We start from the raw sequence: 22,227 nt of genomic DNA, 5'->3' as shown, positions 1-22,227 counted from the left end.
CAAGTTGGGACAGGGAATCAGAATAACAGAAACACACGCATTATTAGCTGTTAGCCCTGACAATAACGCGAAAATCCAGGAGAAGCATTAGTAGTTGGTTAAGGGTGGTTTCTCTGCTGGTGGGACAGCAATTTCGTAATATGTGCAGGCCAGAAAAATTTTGTCGTGCGTATGCTGGCATGTGGACCTAATTTTTTTTACATTTTAAATTTGCAAGGTTAAGGGGAGATTCCTGCGGTCGAAGAGGATGAAAATGTTGAAATTGAGTGGGCAATCCTCAACAAGTGGGAGGGGGCAGTCGCGAACAACTTCCATTTCCCCTCCAAATTTGATTTTTAATTTGATTTTTATAATTCATAATTTAGAAAAATACAGAACTAAAATGTGAAAATTAGAGAAACTCGTTCCTCTCTATGTGGGTGTCCCGACTGAGTGACGATTAAAATTAGCGCGTCAAAAGTTTTGAACAAATTTCAATATTTTGATGAAATTTAGACATTTACACATCATCTTGGTGTTTCTGTCTACTTAGAAAATACTACAATTTCATTGCAGGACCGGTACGATCCACTAACAACAGCAATTCTATCACCGTTGGCGGTCACTGCAATGTACTCAGGCCAGCTCAATTCATCTTGGAAAAGATTATGTCCCCACATTCTATCTTCACTCCAAATCGAAATCCTAGCATTGTTCCAATCACAAACATAAACATTGTCAGCGCCATCAACGGCAATGCTGTATGGGTAGAACAGCTGAGCCTTGCTGTTACCGTGGTGATTGTATTTGTACAGGTAATTGAACTGAGTGTCAAAACACTTGATGCAGTCATTGTAACTGTCAGACACCATGATGACATCCCTACTGTTGATAGCTACAAAGTAGGGGTACTGGAATCGTGTATGGCCATCACCTTGACGACCAAACTTGTAAAGGTACCCTTCGTCCAGGCTGTACTTCAGGACGCAGTGACCGTTGACCTCTGTAATAATAACAAATCCCTTCACAAGAGCAATGCACCAGGGATCTGAGTGTGTAGGTAGGCTAATTATTCTGATAACTTTATTATTTTGATCACAAACAACTATTTGCACATTACTCTTATCAAGGATGAAGTAGAGGTTGTCCTGAGAGACAGCTATGGACCATGGCTTGAATGGCTTGGCAAACTGACCACTGAAACTGCCCAACTCCTTTTCACAAGTGTAATCTTGGTTCAGTATGTGTACAATATTGTTGTCGCTGTCACACACCAAAAGTTTATCATTGTGGAATGCCAGACCATTTACATCTTTGAACTTGTGTCCTTGATGACCCTTCAGAGTTCTTCTTGACCAACGTTCTGAAAGGTCAAAGGTCAAAATAGGATCAGCAGAACATGAAATAGAACTACAGTTAACAATAGGCTGTACTTGATGTGGTATATCTTGAAAGTGAAAACAACTATAGACACAAATAATAGTCAAATACAAAGTCAAATGTTCAGCCAAGCTTTTTAGTGCATTTATCATCATCATATCATAAATTTTGATACCTTATTACCATGGTAACACAAGTGTTTGTTTTGTCAGAAATGGTCATTTCCAAATGTTGTTTACCAATATCTCAGCTTCTTTAGGTGTTTTGTTGATCAAATTTGATTTTAGCATATTAGTGCTGTAAAGGGAACTGTGTCCGATGTAGCCAATGAAGTGACAGCTATGTTGCCATGGCAACATTTTGTAGTTTTTGGTTCAAAAATTATAATTTTGGTATAACTTCTGAGTTTCCTTTGTTTTTATGAAAATTCTTTACAAAACTTTTTCTGATTATAGCAAGCATATTGAATTGTCAGTACATTATGAATTCAAGAATCAAATAAAATGACAAAATGCTTTTTTTTAGGTAAATATGACGTTTCTGCAAGTTCACTAGATGAAACAAAGAACTTTTTACCATTTAAATTCCATAATTTTACAATGTGAATAACATCATGTTCGAAAATCCTGAACTCATTTGTGAATGGTTGTTGTTGTGTAACTTAAATGTGATGAATTTACAGATGTTTGTGTTGTCATAGCAACACTTGTGGACCAAATGTTAAAATTTATAAGTGAATTATGCTGTCTTTATCAGTAATGTTTATTTAAAATTCTCTAACAATACATGAACAAAATTACACAGCACAGTGGACAATGCCCTAAAATAATGAGGACACTTCCCTTTTTATGTGTGTTATTTATTTATTCAACGATAATTGTAATTGCTTTTATAGTTCTCATTTAGCCAAATTTTTAAAAATATGGCTCCTTTCTAAAACTTATGATGTCAAAATTTAAATGATCAAGTTCATTGAATTTGATTTATCAAGTCTTTCAGTTACTGTCAAATCTTGCTTTGTTTATCAACTTGGCATGACCAACAAAGGGCAACATTTTACAAGTGGTATAGCCACAAACTGAAGACGTCAAATCACCGTACACAAAACACAGACGGCCTTGTAATTATGGCACTGTGTATTGTGTACGGCGATTTGACGTCATCAATTTGTGGCTATACCACTTGTTAAATGGTGCCCCAACAAAGTTGGTTTGTTTATCAACTTGACATGACCAACCAAGTTGGTCATTCTCTTTAAGGGACTGTGGATAATTAAAACACATGCACAGTTGAACAATGTCTGCATTTAGGTTGAAGGGTGTTTGGCTGTGTCTCCATTACCGTACACAAAATTACATGTTTTTCTGTCCCAACATCTCGCCACACGTTTTGTAAATCGCAAAATATTGCACTACATTGTTTGGAGTGTACCAGGCCAATGCATCACCGGCACTACATGTACACCAACATTCTTTTGACATACATGTGATTCAGTACGTACCCGTGTGACAATCATTTAAAATTTGGATACACATATCAATTCATTTCATTCTATTGGTCACATCATTGTGGAGTTTGCGCTGAACAAAGATTGACTTTACAAATGTAGAGGTGGTATCATGCCAGGGGTGTGGTAATTTGTTGCAATTTCATAGCGACATAATTACCAGTTTGTACCGTTAGGTATGCTGATACAGAATGAGGCTTGATTGGATTTTCCCACTTCCAAACTTTTGTTTGCGGGGGTGGGGGTGGGGGGGGGGGTTCAAGGCCACACGCAATTACTTGCATTTACCGTGTCCATGTGTTAATTATCCACAGTTCCTATGGAGAATAAATGGCATTTTCTTGTTACATCGATTCAAAAAAGTAACCATACACTATATTGGCCATACAGGTGAAACTGGTTTCTCCGTTTTCATGTATTACCTTTATCATAAAATTGAAAGAGCATTATATATCTGGAAATTTCTAAGTCCTCCATCAAAAAGTCATCAATAATTTCCTGTTTATTCCAATTAAATGATGAGAATTAATAGGTCCTGAAAAGCAAATTGTCTCTGAATTTTTATATGACTGATTGCTAGGGTTTTTCATGTCATTGGACAAATCATGTTGAACTATGGGTAATTTGCATCACGCACTTGAAAAAAATTACTTAGAGTAAATTCAGAGGATATTTTTTGCTAACAACTTGATGTTTTTAAGTGCAAACGTTTTATTTCTCTATTTTAGGTTAATTTACATACAATGGAGTCATCATGCACATACAGTATTAGTGTGGTCCTCCTGGAATCCATTCAGCATTTTATGTAAGTTGATTTTAACTCATATTTTATGATCTCAACATAAACAGTAGTACCAATACATAACTAGAAAAGATTTTGCCCATTGTTAATGTTACACGTAAATAGTTCGGGTCATTTCCTAAATAGGCGACGCTACACCATAATATTTTTTTCCCTTTCTTTAACCAGTAAGCAGCCAGCACACCATCAGTAAAAGTTTGACACAAATAGCTCCAGAGCGTATTTCCTGGCAACCTCAACATGGGTTCATGGTTACGTAAGCCATGGTGTGCTAAAACTGCTCCGCTGCACCATTCACAAAACTTTTGAATGTATTATTATCATAGATCCGTGTCACAAATATTGTCAGTAATTGTAAAAGTGGTTGTTAGAGTGGTTGTACATTCATGGAAATATACAGATGTCATTGTGGAATGAACAATTACCGTAACATGCCGTATTCTGTCAAAATGGCATACCATGTTTAGTCTGGCTTAGACAACCAAACCCCATATATTGATTTGGTGCTTGACTCTAGCCTGAAATCCTGCAAAATATCAACGGCGTACCTACACATGTCCTTCAGAAAATCCACTTTATATTGGATACGACAGCCATCAAAAATTCTATGCGAGAGAGATGAAGGAAATCTTGAAAGGGGTAATCAAAATGAATCGTAAATATCTTGGTTTTGCTACTTTGCTAGATGGTCTTATTGTTTGTCAAAGAGTGTTTGGATGACATAGGATCATGTTCATCATGAAAGAAGTGCAATTTTGGATTTTACAGCCTACATGTGGGCTGAAAGTAGCCGATAGTGATTGATACAATGCTTGTAAACCTGCAGTGAGTGCAATCTTATCAATAACATAATTCAATCGGTGATTGGCTAATCATGGAAATAATATTATGGTATAGTGTCGTCAATTTTGGAAATGACCCAGTTTGTGCCTCAGAAATGAAAGACTTTTTGCTCAAATTTTCTCCAAGCAAACTCTCAAGTATTCTCTTTCAAAATCAAGAATAATTTCAGAGGTTACTATGCAAATTTTGGCACTACTAGGCAAAGAAATTGCCCAATATTCACCAAGAATTGAAATTCAAAATGGCTACCATCCCTATGTTATCTCTATGTGGAAAAAAAGTAAAATTCCTGATTTTCTCAAAACACAGCCGATGACAACTTTACTCTCTATAAACTCCACAATATGTTTCTCTGATATTTTTCCCAAAGGCACATTCTCCTTTAACATTGAACTTTTTCCTTTCAAACTAGTACTGTCAGTGTTAATTACCACTATGTGTTGGCCTTATCTTTCCTTTCAAACTAGTACTGTCAGTGTTAATTACCACTATGTGTTGGCCTTATCTTTCCTTTCAAACTAGTACTGTCAGTGTTAATTACCACTATGTGTTGGCCTTATCTTTCCTTTCAAACTAGTACTGTCAGTGTTAATTACCACTATGTGTTGGCCTTATCTTTCCTTTCAAACTAGTACTGTCAGTGTTAATTACCACTATGTGTTGGCCTTATCTTTCCTTTCAAACTAGTACTGTCAGTGTTAATTACCACTATGTGTTGGCCTTATCTTTCCTTTCAAACTAGTACTGTCAGTGTTAATTACCACTATGTGTTGGCCTTATCTTTCCTTTCAAACTAGTACTGTCAGTGTTAATTACCACTATGTGTAGGCCTTATCTTTCCTTTCAAACTAGTACTGTCAGAGTTAATTACCACTATGTGTTGGCCTTATCTTTCCTTTCAAACTAGTACTGTCAGTGTTAATTACCACTATGTGTTGGCCTTATCTTTCCTTTCAAACTAGTACTGTCAGTGTTAATTACCACTATGTGTAGGCCTTATCTTTCCTTTCAAACTAGTACTGTCAGTGTTAATTACCACTATGTGTTGGCCTTATCTTTCTTTCAAACTAGTACTGTCAGTGTTAATTACCACTATGTGTTGGCCTTATCTTTCCTTTCAAACTAGTACTGTCAGTGTTAATTACCACTATGTGTTGGCCTTATCTTTCCTTTCAAACTAGTACTGTCAGTGTTAATTACCACTATGTGTTGGCCTTATCTTTCCTTTCAAACAGTACTGTCAGTGTTAATTACCACTATGTGTTGGCCTTATCTTTCCTTTCAAACTAGTACTGTCAGTGTTAATTACCACTATGTGTTGGCCTTATCTTTCCTTTCAAACTAGTACTGTCAGTGTTAATTACCACTATGTGTTGGCCTTATCTTTCCTTTCAAACTAGTACTGTCAGTGTTAATTACCACTATGTGTTGGCCTTATCTTTCCTTTCAAACTAGTACTGTCAGTGTTAATTACCACTATGTGTTGGCCTTATCTTTCCTTTCAAACTAGTACTGTCAGTGTTAATTACCACTATGTGTTGGCCTTATCTTTCCTTTCAAACTAGTACTGTCAGTGTTAATTACCACTATGTGTTGGCCTTATCTTTCCTTTCAAACTAGTACTGTCAGTGTTAATTACCACTATGTGTAGGCCTTATCTTTCCTTTCAACAGTACTGTCAGTGTTAATTACCACTATGTGTTGGCCTTATCTTTCCTTTCAAACTAGTACTGTCAGTGTTAATTACCACTATGTGTTGGCCTTATCTTTCCTTTCAAACTAGTACTGTCAGTGTTAATTACCACTATGTGTTGGCCTTATCTTTCCTTTCAAACTAGTACTGTCAGTGTTAATTACCACTATGTGTTGGCCTTATCTTTCCTTTCAAACTAGTACTGTCAGTGTTAATTACCACTATGTGTTGGCCTTATCTTTCCTTTCAAACTAGTACTGTCAGTGTTAATTACCACTATGTGTTGGCCTTATCTTTCCTTTCAAACTAGTACTGTCAGTGTTAATTACCACTATGTGTTGGCCTTATCTTTCCTTTCAAACTAGTACTGTCAGTGTTAATTACCACTATGTGTTGGCCTTATCTTTCCTTTCAAACTAGTACTGTCAGTGTTAATTACCACTATGTGTTGGCCTTATCTTTCCTTTCAAACTAGTACTGTCAGTGTTAATTACCACTATGTGTTGGCCTTATCTTTCCTTTCAAACTAGTACTGTCAGTGTTAATTACCACTATGTGTTGCCTTATCTTTCCTTTCAAACTAGTACTGTCAGTGTTAATTACCACCATGTGTTGGCCTTATCTTTCCTTTCAAACTAGTACTGTCAGTGTTAATTACCACCATGTGTTGGCCTTATCCTTCCTTTCAAACTAGTACTGTCAGTGTTAATTACCACTATGTGTTGGCCTTATCTTTCCTTTCAAACTAGTACTGTCAGTGTTAATTACCACTATGTGTTGGCCTTATCTTTCCTTTCAAACTAGTACTGTCAGTGTTAATTACCACTATGTGTTGGCCTTATCTTTCCTTTCAAACTAGTACTGTCAGTGTTAATTACCACTATGTGTTGGCCTTATCTTTCCTTTCAAACTAGTACTGTCAGTGTTAATTACCACTATGTGTTGGCCTTATCTTTCCTTTCAAACTAGTACTGTCAGTGTTAATTACCACTATGTGTTGGCCTTATCACAGTACTGGTATGTGTGAAAGATGTGGTGATATCACTCTCATCCAAATTAGGAAAAGTGGTATACAGTTAATATTTCATGGTAGTGCTGGCAATAGCTAGCATTCATCTAGCACAGTTTTCAGCTATACCATATTCAGACTTGACACCACATCATTACTTTATATCATTCTCTAGTCAGTGCAAATGGTTTCCCAAAGTAGCATTTTAGATGTCAGAGAAAGTCAGGCAGTACTGGATCAAGCTGTCTTCCTATGTGAATGTCATGGGAAACACTGTCTTTGGTATGATTCACATGCTCATTAATTGTCATTCAGAGAATATATTTCCCAAAAGATATACTCTTGAAACAAAATGTATACTTGTGGCTGGATTACTCAAGGTGACACATCCCTGGAAATATCCTGGCAAATTTTATGAATACTGATCTATTGATATATCAAGACTTACCGGTACTGTAAAATTTTGTACTGTGTATCAACTTGAAATGCAAACCAAGTTGGTCATTCTCTCGAAGGGGATTAAATATATTTCCTTTGTTTTATTCATTCAAAAAGTAACCATACATTGTATTGGCCATACAGCTGAAATTGGTCTCTCTTGTTCTTGTAAACTTTATCATAAAGCTTTCTACAAGAACATTTTAATCTTTCTAAAAATTGCCATCTCTTCCACAAAACATTCATCATTACTTTCACATTTTACTCAAATTACACAATGAGACTAAATAGGAGCCCAAAACTACATCCTTTAAATTTACTGAAATTTGCCTGAATTTCTGTACACTAGATTCTTGTAAAGTCAGTGTACAAATCATGTTGAATTATGGGTAATATCAATTTCTTTGCATTGTAACCTTGGAATAATTACATATGGAAATTTTGGAGGATACATTTTACTCACAAATTGATATTTTTTGTTAAAATATTGTTTCCGTCTATAGTAGGTCAGTTCACATTCGATGGAGTCAGCATGCATGTACAGCTTTAGTGTGGATTTACTGGTAGCTGTTCAGCATTTTATGTAAGTAAATTTCAATTCATAAGTTGTTCTTTTAAGAAATGAACAATAATACCAAATTGTTACATTGAATTAATTTAAAAGCTTCTGCCTTTCATACAGATTTATGCTGAATGTTAAACTATTTTCTTTCAAACAGGTCTGTTCAAAACTTCAGCCATTGTACAAATGTTGAATTATGGGTAATATCAATTACTCTGCACTTGAACCTTTGAAAATTCCCTATAGTAATTTAGTAATATATATTTTATTTACAAATTTTACTTTCTATACAAATGTTCTTTTTCTCTATATAGGTCAATTCACATACAATGGAGTCAGTATGCATGTACAGCTGTATTGTGGATTATAATCCTGGTAGTTGCTCAGCATTTTATGTAAGTAATTTTCAGTTAATAAGTTATTTTTAACAAATGAACATAGCACATTACGTTTACTTGAAAATTTCAAGTTTTGCTGAATGTTAAAGTGTTTCCTTTTAGAGGATAAGGTATTGTCTGTCAGTGTTAATTACCTCTATGTGCTGGCCTTATCACAGTACTGGTATGTGTGTAAGAAGTTTTGTTGATATCACTCAAAATTAGGAAAAGTGGTGATACACTGAATATCTCCTAGTAGTGATGGCATGCTAGCATTCATTATGGTTCACATATTTAAAACTGCCACAAGAACAAACTATAGATCATTCTATGGTCAGTGCAAATGATAATCCGTATTTTGCATATAAAGCAATACTTTAACCTGATAGCTTCTTACATGTATGCTGATGTTGTGTATGTGACATATTGTCTTCAGTATGATTTACATGCCCGGTCAGTTGGGGGGGGGGGGGAGGAGGGGTGAGCAAAAAGGTGTACTAGGTTTTGATCATTTTATCTCACATGTACATCTGAACGTATGTTGCAGCATGTTTGTTGAGTGTGTGTGTGTGTGTGTGTCTGTCTGTCTCTCTGTCTGTCAGTCTCAAGAACAGCTGTTAGGATTGAAATGAAATCTGGTACATATGGTACATTCTGACTTTACCAAAGTTTACAAAACTTGTTATGTATTTGGAAGATACTATTATAAAATGTTAACGATATTTGTTTAGCATTTTTACATCAGCTAGTTACTAATTTGCATATTTCACATACTTTCCCAATTACTGAATTATCAGCAACAGAAGACTGGAAGGACTTATTAGCAAAGTTTATGAAACTTACTATTGACAAGACAATGATACAATTAAGGAACACATTTTGTATTTTCTTGTCAGCTAATTGATAATGCATATGAACATTTCAAATTTGGCGTATTAAACTGGAAGGACTTTCCAAAGCTGATGAAAGATGCTATTTCTGCTAAAAAGCATAGAAATTAATTCTGAAACATGGAGTGTTGACAATTAACATAATATTATTACTTACCAGATTTACTTCCAGTAGTTGCTGTACGACCAGACATCTTAGAGGACACTGAACCACTAGGCATCTCTTCACCACCAGTAACTGAACTCTGTTCCTGTTTACTTCCAGTAGTTGCTGTACCACCAGACATCTTAGAGGACACTGAACCACTAGGCATCTTCTCACCACCAGTACTAACTGAACTCTGTTCCTTTTTACTTTCAGGACATCGCTGTACCACCATCAGATTTCTCTTTACGTCCAAAGATACGCTTGGAGATCTTGCTGAAAATGCCACCAGAGTCTTTCTTCTCTGTGAATGGATAAGAAATACCTACATCAACAGTAAGTTCTGTCCTATTATTTTAAACGCACAGAACTGATGTTTATCAATGGACTGAGGATGAACATCTCTACATGTTGGGAAATTTCTTTTTCCAGCAAGTGTTTGACAGAATTTCCCCCAGAATGCAAGATGTTCCGTCTCAGATCATTGGTTTGTTGGAATACATTTCTCATATCTCTCTTATACTTGTAAAAATTACAGTCAAATACAGTACAGTATTGGTATCAACTGGGTATCAAGGACATTCTTTGATTGATATCATTCCATAGTCTCACTCATTCATATGGTACTTAACATGTAACATAAAAGTTTAATTCTCACAGCTGTACCTTTCACCAGGTTATAGAGCCATTATTTTTAGATGTATTTCAGTCAAATTAAGCAGAGAAATGAGAAAAATATTCTTGATCCAACAATTCTGTGAGGGAATTACTCAGACAAATTATAGAATCTCATAAGAGATCTCAGTCCCAAAAAATTAAAGAAATGATCTTTGTCTCCTTCAATGACCATACCCCAGCTGTTATATACATGTACCGTAGTATTCTTTGTCATCTTCCATTAAAACTCCAATTACTAGTGCTCATTTCAATTCCTTTAATGTACATAGGCAAAATGCACAGGCATTTATCAGAATATTTTTCTCAAATTATCTGTTTACTGGTTTAACTGTATTTTTTATCCTATCAAGGCCAATATTCAAATTTAAGACTTTCCAAAAAATGACAACCAATTGGCTAAATAAATATTTTGCCTTGTGCAATGTTCACTGGCTATCATTGTACAAGTACTTCACTTTTACAGGCTCAGTTATCAATTGCAGTAGACAATGAAAAAATATGTTACGTTTCTGATGTTCTTTTCCCATGGTAACTAGTCTTTCTTCATGGACGCTCTTTTCTGCAACATGTGCTTCAGGTAACATTGTTGTGTCTTTTCTGATGCCCTCTCCCAGCACCTGTGGTTGTGTTGGTGTGGCTGTCTCCATCTCACTTCCCTCCTTGCCAGTCATGTCAGGTTGTGTTCGATGTGGGTGTTTCAATCTCACTTCCCTCCCTGACAGTCATCTCAGGTTGTGTTGGTGTGGCTGTCTCCATCTCACTTCCCTCCCTGACAGTCATCTCAGGTTGTGTTGGTGTGGCTGTCTTCATCTCACTTCCCTCCCTGCCAGTCATCTCAGGTTGTGTTGGTGTGGCTGTCTCCATCTCACTTCCCTCCCTGCCAGTCATCTCAGGTTGTGTTGGTGTGGCTGTCTCCATCTCACTTCCCTCCCTGCCAGTCATCTCAGGTTGTGTTGATGTGGCTGTCTCCATCTCACTTCCCTCCCTGACAGTCATGTCAGGTTGTGTTGTGTGGCTGTCTCCATCTCACTTACCATACCTGACAGTCATTTCAGGTTGTGTTGGTGTGGCTGTCTCCATCTCACTTCCCTCCCTGCCAGTCATCTCAGGTTGTGTTGGTGTGGCTGTCTCAATCTCACTTCCCTCCCTGAAACTCATCTCAGGTTGTGTTGGTGTGGCTGTCTCTATCTCACTTCCTCCCTGACAGTCATCTCAGGTTGTGTTGTGTGGCTGTCTCCATCTCACTTCCATCCCTGCCCGTCATCTCAGGTTGTGTTGGTGTGGCTGTCTCCATCTCACTTCCCTCCCTGCCAGTCATCTCAGGTTGTGTTGGTGTGGCTGTCTCCATCTCACTTCCCTCCCTGCCAGTCATCTCAGGTTGTGTTGATGTGGCTGTCTCCATCTCACTTCCCTCCCTGACAGTCATCTCAGGTTGTGTTGATGTTGGCTGTCTCCATCTCACTTCCCTCCCTGCAAGTCATCTCAGGTTGTGTTGATGTGGCTGTCTCCATCTCACTTCCCTCCCTGCCAGTCATCTCAGGTTGTGTTTGTGTGGCTGTCTCCATCTCACTTCCCTCCCTGAAACTCATCTCAGGTTGTGTTGGTGTGGCTGTTTCTATCTCACTTCTGTCCCTGACAGTCATCTCAGGTTGTGTTGATGTGGCTGTCTCCATCTCACTTCCCTCCCTGACAGTCATCTCAGGTTGTGTTGATGTGGCTGTCTCCATCTCACTTCCCTCCCTGACACTCATCTCAGGTTGTGTTGATGTGGTGTCTCCATCTCACTTCCCTCCCTGCAGTCATCTCAGGTTGTGTTGGTGTGGCTGTCTCCATCTCACTTCCCTCCCTGACAGTCATCTCAGGTTGTGTTGATGTGGCTGTCTCCATCTCACTTCTGTCCCTGACAGTCATCTCAGGTTGTGTTGATGTGGCTGTCCCATCACACTTTCCTCCCTGCTAGTCATCTCAGGTTGTGTTGATGTGACTGTCTCTATCTCACTTCCCTCCCTGCCAGTCATCTCAGGTTGTGTCGGTGTAGCTGTCTCCGTCTGACTTCCCTCCCTGCCAGTCATCTCAGGTTGTGTTGGTGTGGCTGCTCCATCTCACTTCCGTCCCTGACAGTCATCTCAGGTTGTTTTGATGTGGCTGTCTCATCTCACTTCCCTCCCTGCCAGTCATCTCAGGTTGTGTTGATGTGGCTGTCTCCATCTTACTTCCCTCCCTGACACTCATCTCAGGTTGTGTTGAGTGTGGCTGTCTCCATCTCACTTCCCTCCCTGACAGTCATCTCAGGTTGTGTTGGTGTGGCTGTCTCCATCTCACTTCCCTCCCTGACACTCATCTCAGGTTGTGTTGGTGTGGCTGTCTCTATCTCACTTATGTCCCTAACAGTGATCTCAGGTTGTGTTGATGTGCTGTCCTCCATCACACTTCCCTCCCTGCCAGTCATCTCAGGTTGTGTTGATGTGGACTGTCTCCATCTGACTTCCCTCCCTGCCAGTCATCTCAGGTTGTGTTGGTGTGGCTGTCTCCATCTGACTTCCCTCCCTGCCAGTCATCTCAGGTTGTGTTGATGTGGCTGTCTCCATCTCACTTCCTCCCTGCCAGTCATCTCAGGTTGTGTTGGTGTGGCTGTCTCCATCTCACTTCCCTCCCTGACAGTCATCTCAGGTGTGTTGGTGTGGCTGTCTCCATCTCACTTCCCTCCCTGCCAGTCATCTCAGGTTGTGTTGGTGTGGCTGTCTCCATCTGACTTCCCTCCCTGCCAGTCATCTCAGGTTGTGTTGATGTGGCTGTCTCCATCTCACTTCCCTCCCTGACAGTCATCTCAGGTTGTGTTGGTGTGGCTGTCTCCATCTGACTTCCCTCCCTGCCAGTCATCTCAGGTTGTGTGGTGTGGCTGTCTCCATCTCACTTCCCTCCCTGCAGTCATCTCAGGTTGTGTTGGTGTGGCTGTCTCCATCTCACTTCCGTCCCTGCCAGTCATCTCAGGTTGTGTTGGTGTGGCTGTCTCCATCTCACTTCCCTCCCTGACAGTCATCTCAGGTTGTGTTGATGGGGGTGTCTCCATCTCACTTCCCTCCCTGACAGTCATCTCAGGTTGTGTTGGTGTGGCTGTCTCCATCTCACTTCCCTCCCTGCCAGTCATCTCAGGTTGTGTTGGTGTGGCTGTCTCCATCTCACTTCCCTCCCTGCCAGTCATCTCAGGTTGTGTTGGTGTGGCTGTCTCTATCTCACTTCCCTCCCTGCCAGTCATCTCAGGTTGTGTTGGTGTGGCTGTCTCCATCTCACTTCCCTCCCTGCCAGTCATCTCAGGTTGTGTTGGTGTGGCTGTCTCCATCTCACTTCCCTCCCTGACAGTCTTCTGGTTGTGTTGGTGTGGCTGTCTCCATCTACTTCTCTCCCTGCCAGTCATCTCAGGTTGTGTTGGTGTGGCTGTCTCCATCTCACTTCCCTCCCTGCCAGTCATCTCAGGTTGTGTTGGTGTGGCTGTCTCCATCTCACTTCCCTCCCTGACAGTCATCTCAGGTTGTGTTGGTGTGGCTGTCTCCATCTCACTTCCCTCCCTGCCAGTCATCTCAGGTTGTGTTGGTGTGGCTGTCTCCATCTCACTTCCTCCCTGCCAGTCATCTCAGGCTGTGTTGGTGTGGCTGTCTCCATCTCACTTCCATCTCTGACACTTGTACTTTGTGGCAGTGTTTTGTCTTTTTCGTTGTCAGTTATTTTTGTTTTACTCTTAGCATCATCCAGTGTAGTGCCAATGACATCTACAAACAGATTTAAAGAATAGATATGACAGCTAGTCTGTGGTAATGTTTTTTCTAAGTTTGAAAGGTCAAGTAGTGTCTGCAACATTTGGTAATTTTTTTGAACATTTATTGCAAGTTGTTGAAACACCCTTACTATTTAGCCTGTCAACACATCTCAAAGCCACTGTTAATCTGAGTCACAAAGATAATAGATAATATAGATTAAAATATATTCATGTGACTCAGATTAACAGTGAGTCTGAGTGACCCATTTACCAACAGGTACATTTAGTGACACTCAGTGCTCTAATTTCATGCTGGATAAATCTTGGTCTGAAACCATTGACTTTACTCCACGTTCTTTCACATAACTTTAATAAGAATTCACTTTTGCATTATGATTAATTTTCCCTGGTTCAAAATATCATATCTAATCATTAGTTTTATAGTCTTTTTGTCATTAAGTTGGAGAGACTCAAAAGATCTTACCTTTTGTTCCTTCCTCATCTTCATAATATTGACTTCCAATTTTCATTTCATCCTTTCCTTGTATTTTCAACTCAGGGAAAATCTCTTCCAGACCTGACAGTTTTGCCTCTAGATCACAGATGATCTTTTCCTTCTCTTCCAGTTCAGATGAAAGTTTCTCATGCATAGACTCTATGCCAACACGTTTGGTCAATTCCTTTTCAGTTATGTCTATTGTCTGAGTTAATTTTCTAATGTGTTCTACCAAAGTAGCCTTTTCCTGTTTAGCTTCTTCTAGTTGATGATGTAGAACTGACTTTTGAAGATCATTCTCACTTATTTGTGCTAACAACTGCTTAACTATGTACTCTGTGATTTGGATCTGGCTAATTTTACATGGAAGTAAACTTCTAGCAAGTAAACTGACATTTTTATCTGATACTGAAAGAGTTAGAACTTTAGTGCCATCTCTGATGAGTTTTACATCCATTTCTGTAATGAGGGAAAATAAGTTAACTATTAACACAACAATAATCAAGGTAGTTGTTTTCAATACAGGAAAAACAAACTGACTGATCTGACTGAAGGCTGTCTTTTGCAATCAGTGATTTCATTTATGGAACTCATGGAAGTAGTGATTTCATTTATGGAAATATAAAAGTAACACAGTATTCGAAAACAAATTATTGTGTAGTATTTCTTCAAAAAAGTACCATTATCATTGTTGCATAAACCAAGCAACCTCTCTTCTTGACGCTGAATAGAAAGTAAAAAGCTGTACAAAGCAAGGCTTTCCTGTTAATGCATTTTTGAATTAGCAGAATGATATATACATGTACTTTGTGTTTCAATCACTGAGCTGTAATTTTCATGTTTAATTTAACAGTTTCATAATCACACTTATGGCTACATTTGAAGTAATTGAAATTGCTCTCTACACTCATGAATTAATCCAAATTATAAAATAATATTTCCAGTCAAATCTATATAAAGACAATCATATTACACACATTGTACCGGTATTTGTGACTCAAATTTCTTGTTATTGAAAACTATAAATGCACACAGATCTTTCCCAATAATTCAGATTATAAAACATCAGAAGCAAATAACATACCACTTTTAGTATGCCTGTGTAAATTTTTCGGTGATTTCATTTTACTTAAATTAGTTGACAGATTTATTGACACAAATCCAGGAACGCACGTTACCACGTAAGTTAGCGTTGAGTGAAATTTTTCCTTTGCCAACAATACTTGTAGGTAATGGTGTTATTACCTTTTTGGATTAATCACAATAGCAGTGATTGTTACCTTGAGTATCCATGTCCTGAGTTGCTGCATCAGTCAAGAGATACCTTGTAACACCCAGTAGTGCTAAGACATCCTGTCTACAGGATAGGATATGTTGAACTGTGTCTGTATTTGTTGTCAGTACTTGCAGCATATCACACTGCCTTCCTTTCAGTCTGATACACTTCTCAGCTTTGAACATTGTCTGTACACTAGTCTCAGTGGATGACTTAATTTCCAGTGCTGGGTCAATCTCAAGTAGCAGCAACTTTGATGGATCCTTTCCTGCATGAAAAATAATTAATATGAAAATGATTAAGGTTGCAACTAATTTGAATAGAATGGTAAATTACTTGAAAGTGACATAGATGCATTCCTCTTGATTTTGTTATTTTTGTTGGAATGTGACAAGAGAATGTATTACTTTGGCCCTTGATGAAAATAGGACTTTTTTGTTATGAAGTAAGCTCTCTGCATATAAATTAAGCCATTGTGTGTGTGTAGGTGAAATGACATAAAATTAGAAATAAATAGTATGCTGGTTATGTCATGCTTGATGAAGAGCTTTTATTGATTGTTTTTCACTGATTCAAAATGTGAATCATTCTATTGTGTCAAAGGTAAAACCTATAAAGTTAGCACCTACCCTTTTTAAGATCATCCTCAGAAATATCTGCGACGTTGTCTTCAACATTACGGGTTTCCTCAGCCTTCTAAAACATAAAGATTATAGCATTATTGTACATTTTCATGCAAAACTTTGTCATGCTTGCTTATTAGTCCCTGCTGACAAAGTTGGGGGACTTATAGTTTCGGTTCCGTCCAGTCGGAACTTCCACACAGATATCTCAGACATGCATATGCCAATTCCTTTCTAACATGGCACTGCTACAAGGGCATAATATTATGGCATATACATATACACGTCCATTATTTTTGGTGTGACATGCATAATCAGTGATAGTTTGCATAATTAGTGATTTTTGAGAAAGAGCTCTGTTTCTGGAGAGAGTGCCAAAGTTGGTGAAACTTTGTACACATGTTGGTCACACTGAGCTCTTATAGCACACAATGACAATTTAAAGATTCGTGGTACAAGTGATAATCTGTCAGTGTTATATTAGGAAGCAAAAACCTTTAACATCATCCTGTCGATTAATTACTAATTGACTAATATATTGATAGTTTGTAATGAGGGTGGCAGCCCAGATTGGCTTTACGTTTTACCACCTTGGTATGAACAGCCTCATTTTTATCTGTACTAAATTTGGGTCTCTAAACAGGGAAAGGAAGTTTGTAATTAGCGATTTACATCCTGATTGACCTCACTAAATATGATGAAACTTGCTGCAGATGTTTATCATGTAAAGATTTAACAGTTAAGATGCATTTACCTGTATTTATTGTTAATTGTGGTAAGTCTCTGCTGTAGTGGAATCTGTGTTTTATCACAGATGTGTTTTGTGATTACACCTAGCTATCTGCCTTCCTTACATCTTCACTGTCGTCCCCTTAGCCAATCGGCTCTTCTACCCATGACTGTTATCAATCCTCCTTCCCAGCCAATCAGCCACGTTTGCACACGACACGACATCATCAAGCCCTTGTCTCATCGCTCCCATTCATTCATTCATTCATTCATTCAGCCGCTGGGTTCATGCCATACCAGCTCAGCGTATCCCACCACCATCCCCTGTCTCCTCCTCTCCTTTTCCCTTTCTCTCAAGTGTCCGGGCTTTGGATTCCATCCTGACCCCCATTTCTCGGGAATTCCACTCCTTTCCCACATTTCGGCCTCTCAGGATGGATTCATCATCAAGGTCATTCAGACCTTGACCCCAAGGTCACCAATGACCTTTGCTCGGTTGCTTGATTGAAGTGGCCCTCACCCATATTTTTGCTTATTGTAGGTTAGTTTGCTACTTCTATTTTGACTGTTTTGTATTGTAAGTTTTTGATAATAAGTTTGAGATCTGCGAGGGCACTAGTTCTATGCCCTTTACTGCTTTATATTTGCTGTTTCATTTTGTGCTTTATTCTACACTTTGTCGGTGTTTCAGTTCCTCTTTTTGCAATAAACCCTCTTCTCTTTCCCTCAACTAGCGGTGGTGTATTCATAAACTGAACATAGAAGCATTTTTATTCATATCAGGCCTGGTGACTTTTTGCATAACAAAGCCATTACGTAGATATGCCTGGACCAGTTTTCTTGCTGATTAGTTTAATTTTACATTTCACAATATACCTATACAATATATCTATCCAAGATGGTAAAAGTGCAATTCATACTAATGCCACCATGTTTACAAACCAATCCAATATGGGCATGTTCCCATCTTTTTTCAGGTGTGTCATATTAACTTCAATTTACAGGTAGTTAGTTCCAGTGACAAATTCCCAATCACAAGCGGGTACAATGGCATTTACAATGACCTGTTATTATCATACTGTAATTCATAAGTTCATATCTTTTGAAAGTCAAAAGATATGTTCCATAATTCATAGACCGCAATGGGATTGACCACAACATAATTAGTAAGTTTTGTTAGTGTTTGAGTGGTTAGGTCAAGTGTATTTGTTGCTTAAGTTTAATCCCTTGGATTTAGATAAGTACTGTAACTTACTACTTTTTGCCCAATAGCAAAATCAACTCACAAAGGAAGTTGAAATGAACTCTCTTGTGTGTTTACATGTGCACAGATTTCTACCAGTAACATTTGGAATTCACTAAAGGTCAATCTAAGCTGTCACATTTTGCTGTATGTGTCATTAAACTCTGCTGTCTAGAGTTATTGCAGTAAATAAATTAACAACTTCATTCTAACTCTACCATTGCAGTGTCACATACTAGGCTTCATGGTGCCATATTGTGAGTTTTAATTGAATTTAGAATTTACTGAATTCAATAACTGCATTGGAAACTATCTCAACATAATGAAGTGATAAATAATTTACTCACATTGGAACTCATCTGCACTTCTTCTCAGCACTATCTTCTGCCAGGACATCATGGATTTTCATCGGTTGAATTCCACCACCATCTCCTGCAGGAAAATGTATGGCAATATCTTTAAAACAACATAAAGTCATATTCAATGTTTTCACAGCAGTGTGAAAACCAAGGAAGTTGTCTTCAGTGATTGCACGTTTATAGAGCAAAGGATATTGTATGACTCATTTAAATTTGTCAAATTAAAAAGAAGGGTAGTTGAATGATCAAACGTGATTCACACAGAAAGGCAAATAATGATAACTACTTACAGTAACAATTATCATGCTAAATTTTCAATCAAACCATATGCAATTATTACAAAATTACAAGGCACTCTATTTAGATTATCAAAACTTACGATTGATGAAGAAGAGTTCAACTTCCTTGAATCTCTCTTGGTTGTATGTTGCCTTCAACTGCAGTTTGATTCCAACTTCTGCAGCAATCTCTCTCATTTCATCTGTTATCAGTAGTGGTTCAAATGCTTTGGCCAGACTTCCACATCTACAAGTCTGCTTTACTCTGTAGAGATTATAAAGAGTTAGTAACCTAAGTAAGATTGCCAAAGACTCTGCTGTTGCATTGAGTGGATCCACCTCGTTACCAAGTTTATCCTTGCAGACTCTCTTTACCTCTCCACAGTCATCTTCATCAGCCAGAATCCTTTCTACTACACGTTTCAGTGCTTGTGTACAGTGTATCCATACAGCACTCATTTGGCCATCATTCCCTCCTTCTCTTCCTTTCCTACTTGTGCTTTAAGTGCTTCCTGTTCTTCTTCTACTTCTTTCAGACGTTGTTCATAGACATAGTCATCCAATTCTATTTTTACACCAAGAGACTCTGTGGAAATGAATGATGTAAAGACTTCAGCATAATTAAAAAAAGGACAAAAGACTAAAATTTTCTTTGATATGTCTTAGTATTTGGTATTTACGGTGATATGAATTATAACATGTCACTTTTAGTGAAAAGTTTGTAACTTTTTCCCTACATCTTTCAGATAATTATAAATGTAGTGTGTATTAGTGTTTACACGATGTAGAACAAGCTATTGGAGTAACATTTGGAAAATATTACAGAAACATATTGTAAAATTACACAAATGCATAGTTACCAATATTGAATCAGTTTTATGCAAAGTATTGACATCCAAATAATGATACTGGAAATCCTTTGTTGCAAATATGATGATATTTGTATCTAATTAATCCTAACATCATTTATTTAATGATACCAAAATAGGATCAGTGCGACTGGTTGTGCGACTCGCACCAAGTCAATAACATGGGTCGTGCGATCGATCGCAATGGGGGTCGTGCGACTGGTCGTAAGTAGTCAGAAACATGGGTCGTGCGATCACTTGAAATGAGGGTCTGCGGCTGACTGATAAATCGGGAACTTGGAGGAACTTTGGTAGTTCGAGCCTCCGGGTTGCGTAGTTTGGGCCGGGCGGTTGTAAATTACTGTCAATTTTTTTAGCTGTGCCCGTCGCTAAATAAGTATAACGCGTAGCGGTCATACTGCTGTTCAACTTTTAGCGGTGCACTCGTCGCATTATTAATCTATCCAGTTACATCAAACAACGATTACTATACTATAGTGAACAAACTTCAAAATCACAGACGAAAGTTCTGAAATCGTTGATTTATGACCGCCGATCGCGACTGTCATCGCCTTTCACAGCTGTGTGCGAGGACTTAGTTTGTACAGCCGTCAGTACTCCGATGGGGCCCAGCCAAAACATATTCAAAACCGATAAGTTTATGTTTGCAATCGAATCAATATAAGTTTCGTTCCTACAGTTTGTTAGTTTTTGTTTTTGTTTTTGCCCGGGAATATCAGCTGTCCCCGGGAAAGTTCCCGTAGTAAAAAGTAAGGTCACTTGAACCACGGTCCCTCCCGGGACTGCTTGAACAATGCACCAGTGATGGTTTAATGATCGGCGTTAATTATCATCGACGCCGTTAACGTTTCAGGGGTTTGGGCTATAAATTTGTTAGTTTATATAAAAAGAACTTGAAGTTATTTTTTACACATCGACTGTTAACTGTTTTTGCGTGAGTAGTCTAAATTTCGGAACTATGACATGCAGCAAAGGGCAGTTTGTGTGACCGAGAGCGGGGCGAAGCCGTACGGCGCCAGCAGGATTGTACGTCTGTCAAGACAGCTTGCTTGCCTGCGCTGCTGCTATCATCCCCAGGGAAAGCGTCTAAGCTGTCTACATTGCCCAGCCGCAAGCGTATTTAGTCGAACTGACATGTTGTTTTTTGTACATTTTGACAATTGCAATGAAAGATTGTTTTTTTAGCTCTGCGTATCTCCTTTCTTCAAACATAGACGAAAGTACAAAGTTCCACCACTACGTGTGTCCGTCCATGATCCCAAAAATGAGCTGAAAACATGTGAATTAGCATATGATCAAAGCATCAAGCCGAAAGTGACGGTGTCGACGTCAGTTCATCAGTGACGTGTGTTGATTGACAGGCTCTGAACTTTTTGTATACAGTCGCCCAGTGAAAACATGTGAATTAGCATATGATCAAAGCATCAAGCCGAATTCCGACAGTGACGTGCGTTGATTGACAGGCTCTGAACGTTTTGTATACAGCCGCCCAGTGAAAACATGTGGTTTGCATATCAGTGTATTTACATAATTTATTTGATCTTGCATGTACACTCTCTGCTAGTATGAGTTGAGCATAATAAAGATTGAATGTTTGATTGATCGATGTAATATTTGCATATGAAAAACATTTTTTGTTGATTTTTTTTTTAATTCTGTCATATTTCTGCTTACGATTTCACTGCCCGGTCGATCTCGATTACATGCATTTGGTATAAATGTAAACTTCAACCCTTAAATATTACGTTACGATTATAAAACGAAATAAGAATACTAAGTACTATTGCAATGATTGACACACAGTTCACAGTAATGAATGACCATGCGGTTAGAAAATGATTGATAATTGATACAGATGTCAAACCCCGCAATTAATGGACTGCTTGGCGCGGCGTTTAATGTAACTTCTGTCGTCGTGGCTTGGGAGGTCTGTCAACCCACTAACCCGCCTTTTGGATGAAAACGTGCGTCGATCTTTTGCTGTCGGGAGCTCTTGAACTCCGTAAACAGGGAAAACGTCGACACGATCATGTCATTTGTGTCAGCTTATTTAACTAAATGTCAAAATGACCTATCGTATGATTTTAAAATAAGTTTCATTCCGACTGTTCTTTTTTGGCCCGGGAATCTCAGCTGTTCCCCAGGAAGTTCCGTAGTAAAAAGTAAAAATTGAGGTCACTTTATACATGAATGCACCAGTGATGATTTACAATGATCGGCGTTAATTATCATGGAGTTGTAAGTCGCCGTTAACGTTTCAGGGGTTTGGGCTATGATTTTGTAAGTTTATATAAAGA

At 38.4% G+C, this 22,227-nt stretch overlaps 3 protein-coding genes across 3 annotated transcripts in view; all 3 read right to left on the bottom strand.

The window, feature by feature from the left end:
- Nucleotides 1-19,609, bottom strand: part of LOC139135286 (uncharacterized) — an 82,896-nt gene extending 63,287 nt beyond the window's left edge. Inside the window, exons 1-4 of the mRNA XM_070702609.1 lie at nt 19,163-19,609; nt 18,772-18,856; nt 16,459-16,525; nt 15,834-16,097 (exon numbers count right to left, since the gene is read on the bottom strand). Of these exons, the coding sequence (XP_070558710.1) occupies nt 15,834-16,097; nt 16,459-16,525; nt 18,772-18,783 (343 nt within the window). The 5' untranslated portion in view covers nt 18,784-18,856; nt 19,163-19,609. The remainder of the gene's footprint in view (nt 1-15,833; nt 16,098-16,458; nt 16,526-18,771; nt 18,857-19,162) is intronic.
- On the bottom strand, nt 525-12,000 carry LOC139146670 (tripartite motif-containing protein 2-like). The gene is made up of 5 exons (XM_070717777.1): nt 11,874-12,000; nt 11,338-11,514; nt 10,809-11,018; nt 9,858-9,929; nt 525-1,342 (listed from the first exon to the last, which is right to left on the bottom strand). The coding sequence occupies exons 1-5, from the start codon at nt 11,998-12,000 to the stop codon at nt 525-527; spliced, it is 1,404 nt and encodes a 467-aa protein (XP_070573878.1).
- On the bottom strand, nt 13,707-15,010 carry LOC139135297 (uncharacterized). Its single transcript, XM_070702621.1, has 2 exons — nt 14,542-15,010; nt 13,707-14,070 (listed from the first exon to the last, which is right to left on the bottom strand). The coding sequence occupies exons 1-2, from the start codon at nt 15,008-15,010 to the stop codon at nt 13,877-13,879; spliced, it is 663 nt and encodes a 220-aa protein (XP_070558722.1). The 3' UTR covers nt 13,707-13,876.
- Nucleotides 19,610-22,227: the final 2,618 nt, after the last annotated feature.

The sequence above is a fragment of the Ptychodera flava genome, chromosome 1 (genome assembly GCF_041260155.1).
Source record: "Ptychodera flava strain L36383 chromosome 1, AS_Pfla_20210202, whole genome shotgun sequence".
In the NCBI taxonomy this organism is placed as follows: Eukaryota; Metazoa; Hemichordata; class Enteropneusta; family Ptychoderidae; genus Ptychodera; species Ptychodera flava.
Note: the sequence above shows the minus strand (reverse complement) of the source record. Positions and strands in the feature narration are given on the sequence as shown.

What these genes read in the sequence shown, in the direction of transcription:
- LOC139146670 (XM_070717777.1), bottom strand. Translation starts at nt 12,000, where the DNA reads ATGACTGTCAGGGAGGGAAGTGAGATGGAGACAGCCACATCAACACAA. An exon ending in GGGAAAAGAACATCAGAAAC is followed by an intron (nt 9,930 to 10,808) that starts GTAACATATTTT and finishes ATCCATTCACAG; the next exon opens with AGAAGAAAGACTCTGGTGGC. An exon ending in ACGTAAAGAGAAATCTGATG is followed by an intron (nt 1,343 to 9,857) that starts GTGGTACAGCGA and finishes TTGACCTTTCAG; the next exon opens with AACGTTGGTCAAGAAGAACT.
- LOC139135297 (XM_070702621.1), bottom strand. Translation starts at nt 15,010, where the DNA reads ATGGATGTAAAACTCATCAGAGATGGCACTAAAGTTCTAACTCTTTCA. An exon ending in AGATGAGGAAGGAACAAAAG is followed by an intron (nt 14,071 to 14,541) that starts GTAAGATCTTTT and finishes ATCTGTTTGTAG; the next exon opens with ATGTCATTGGCACTACACTG.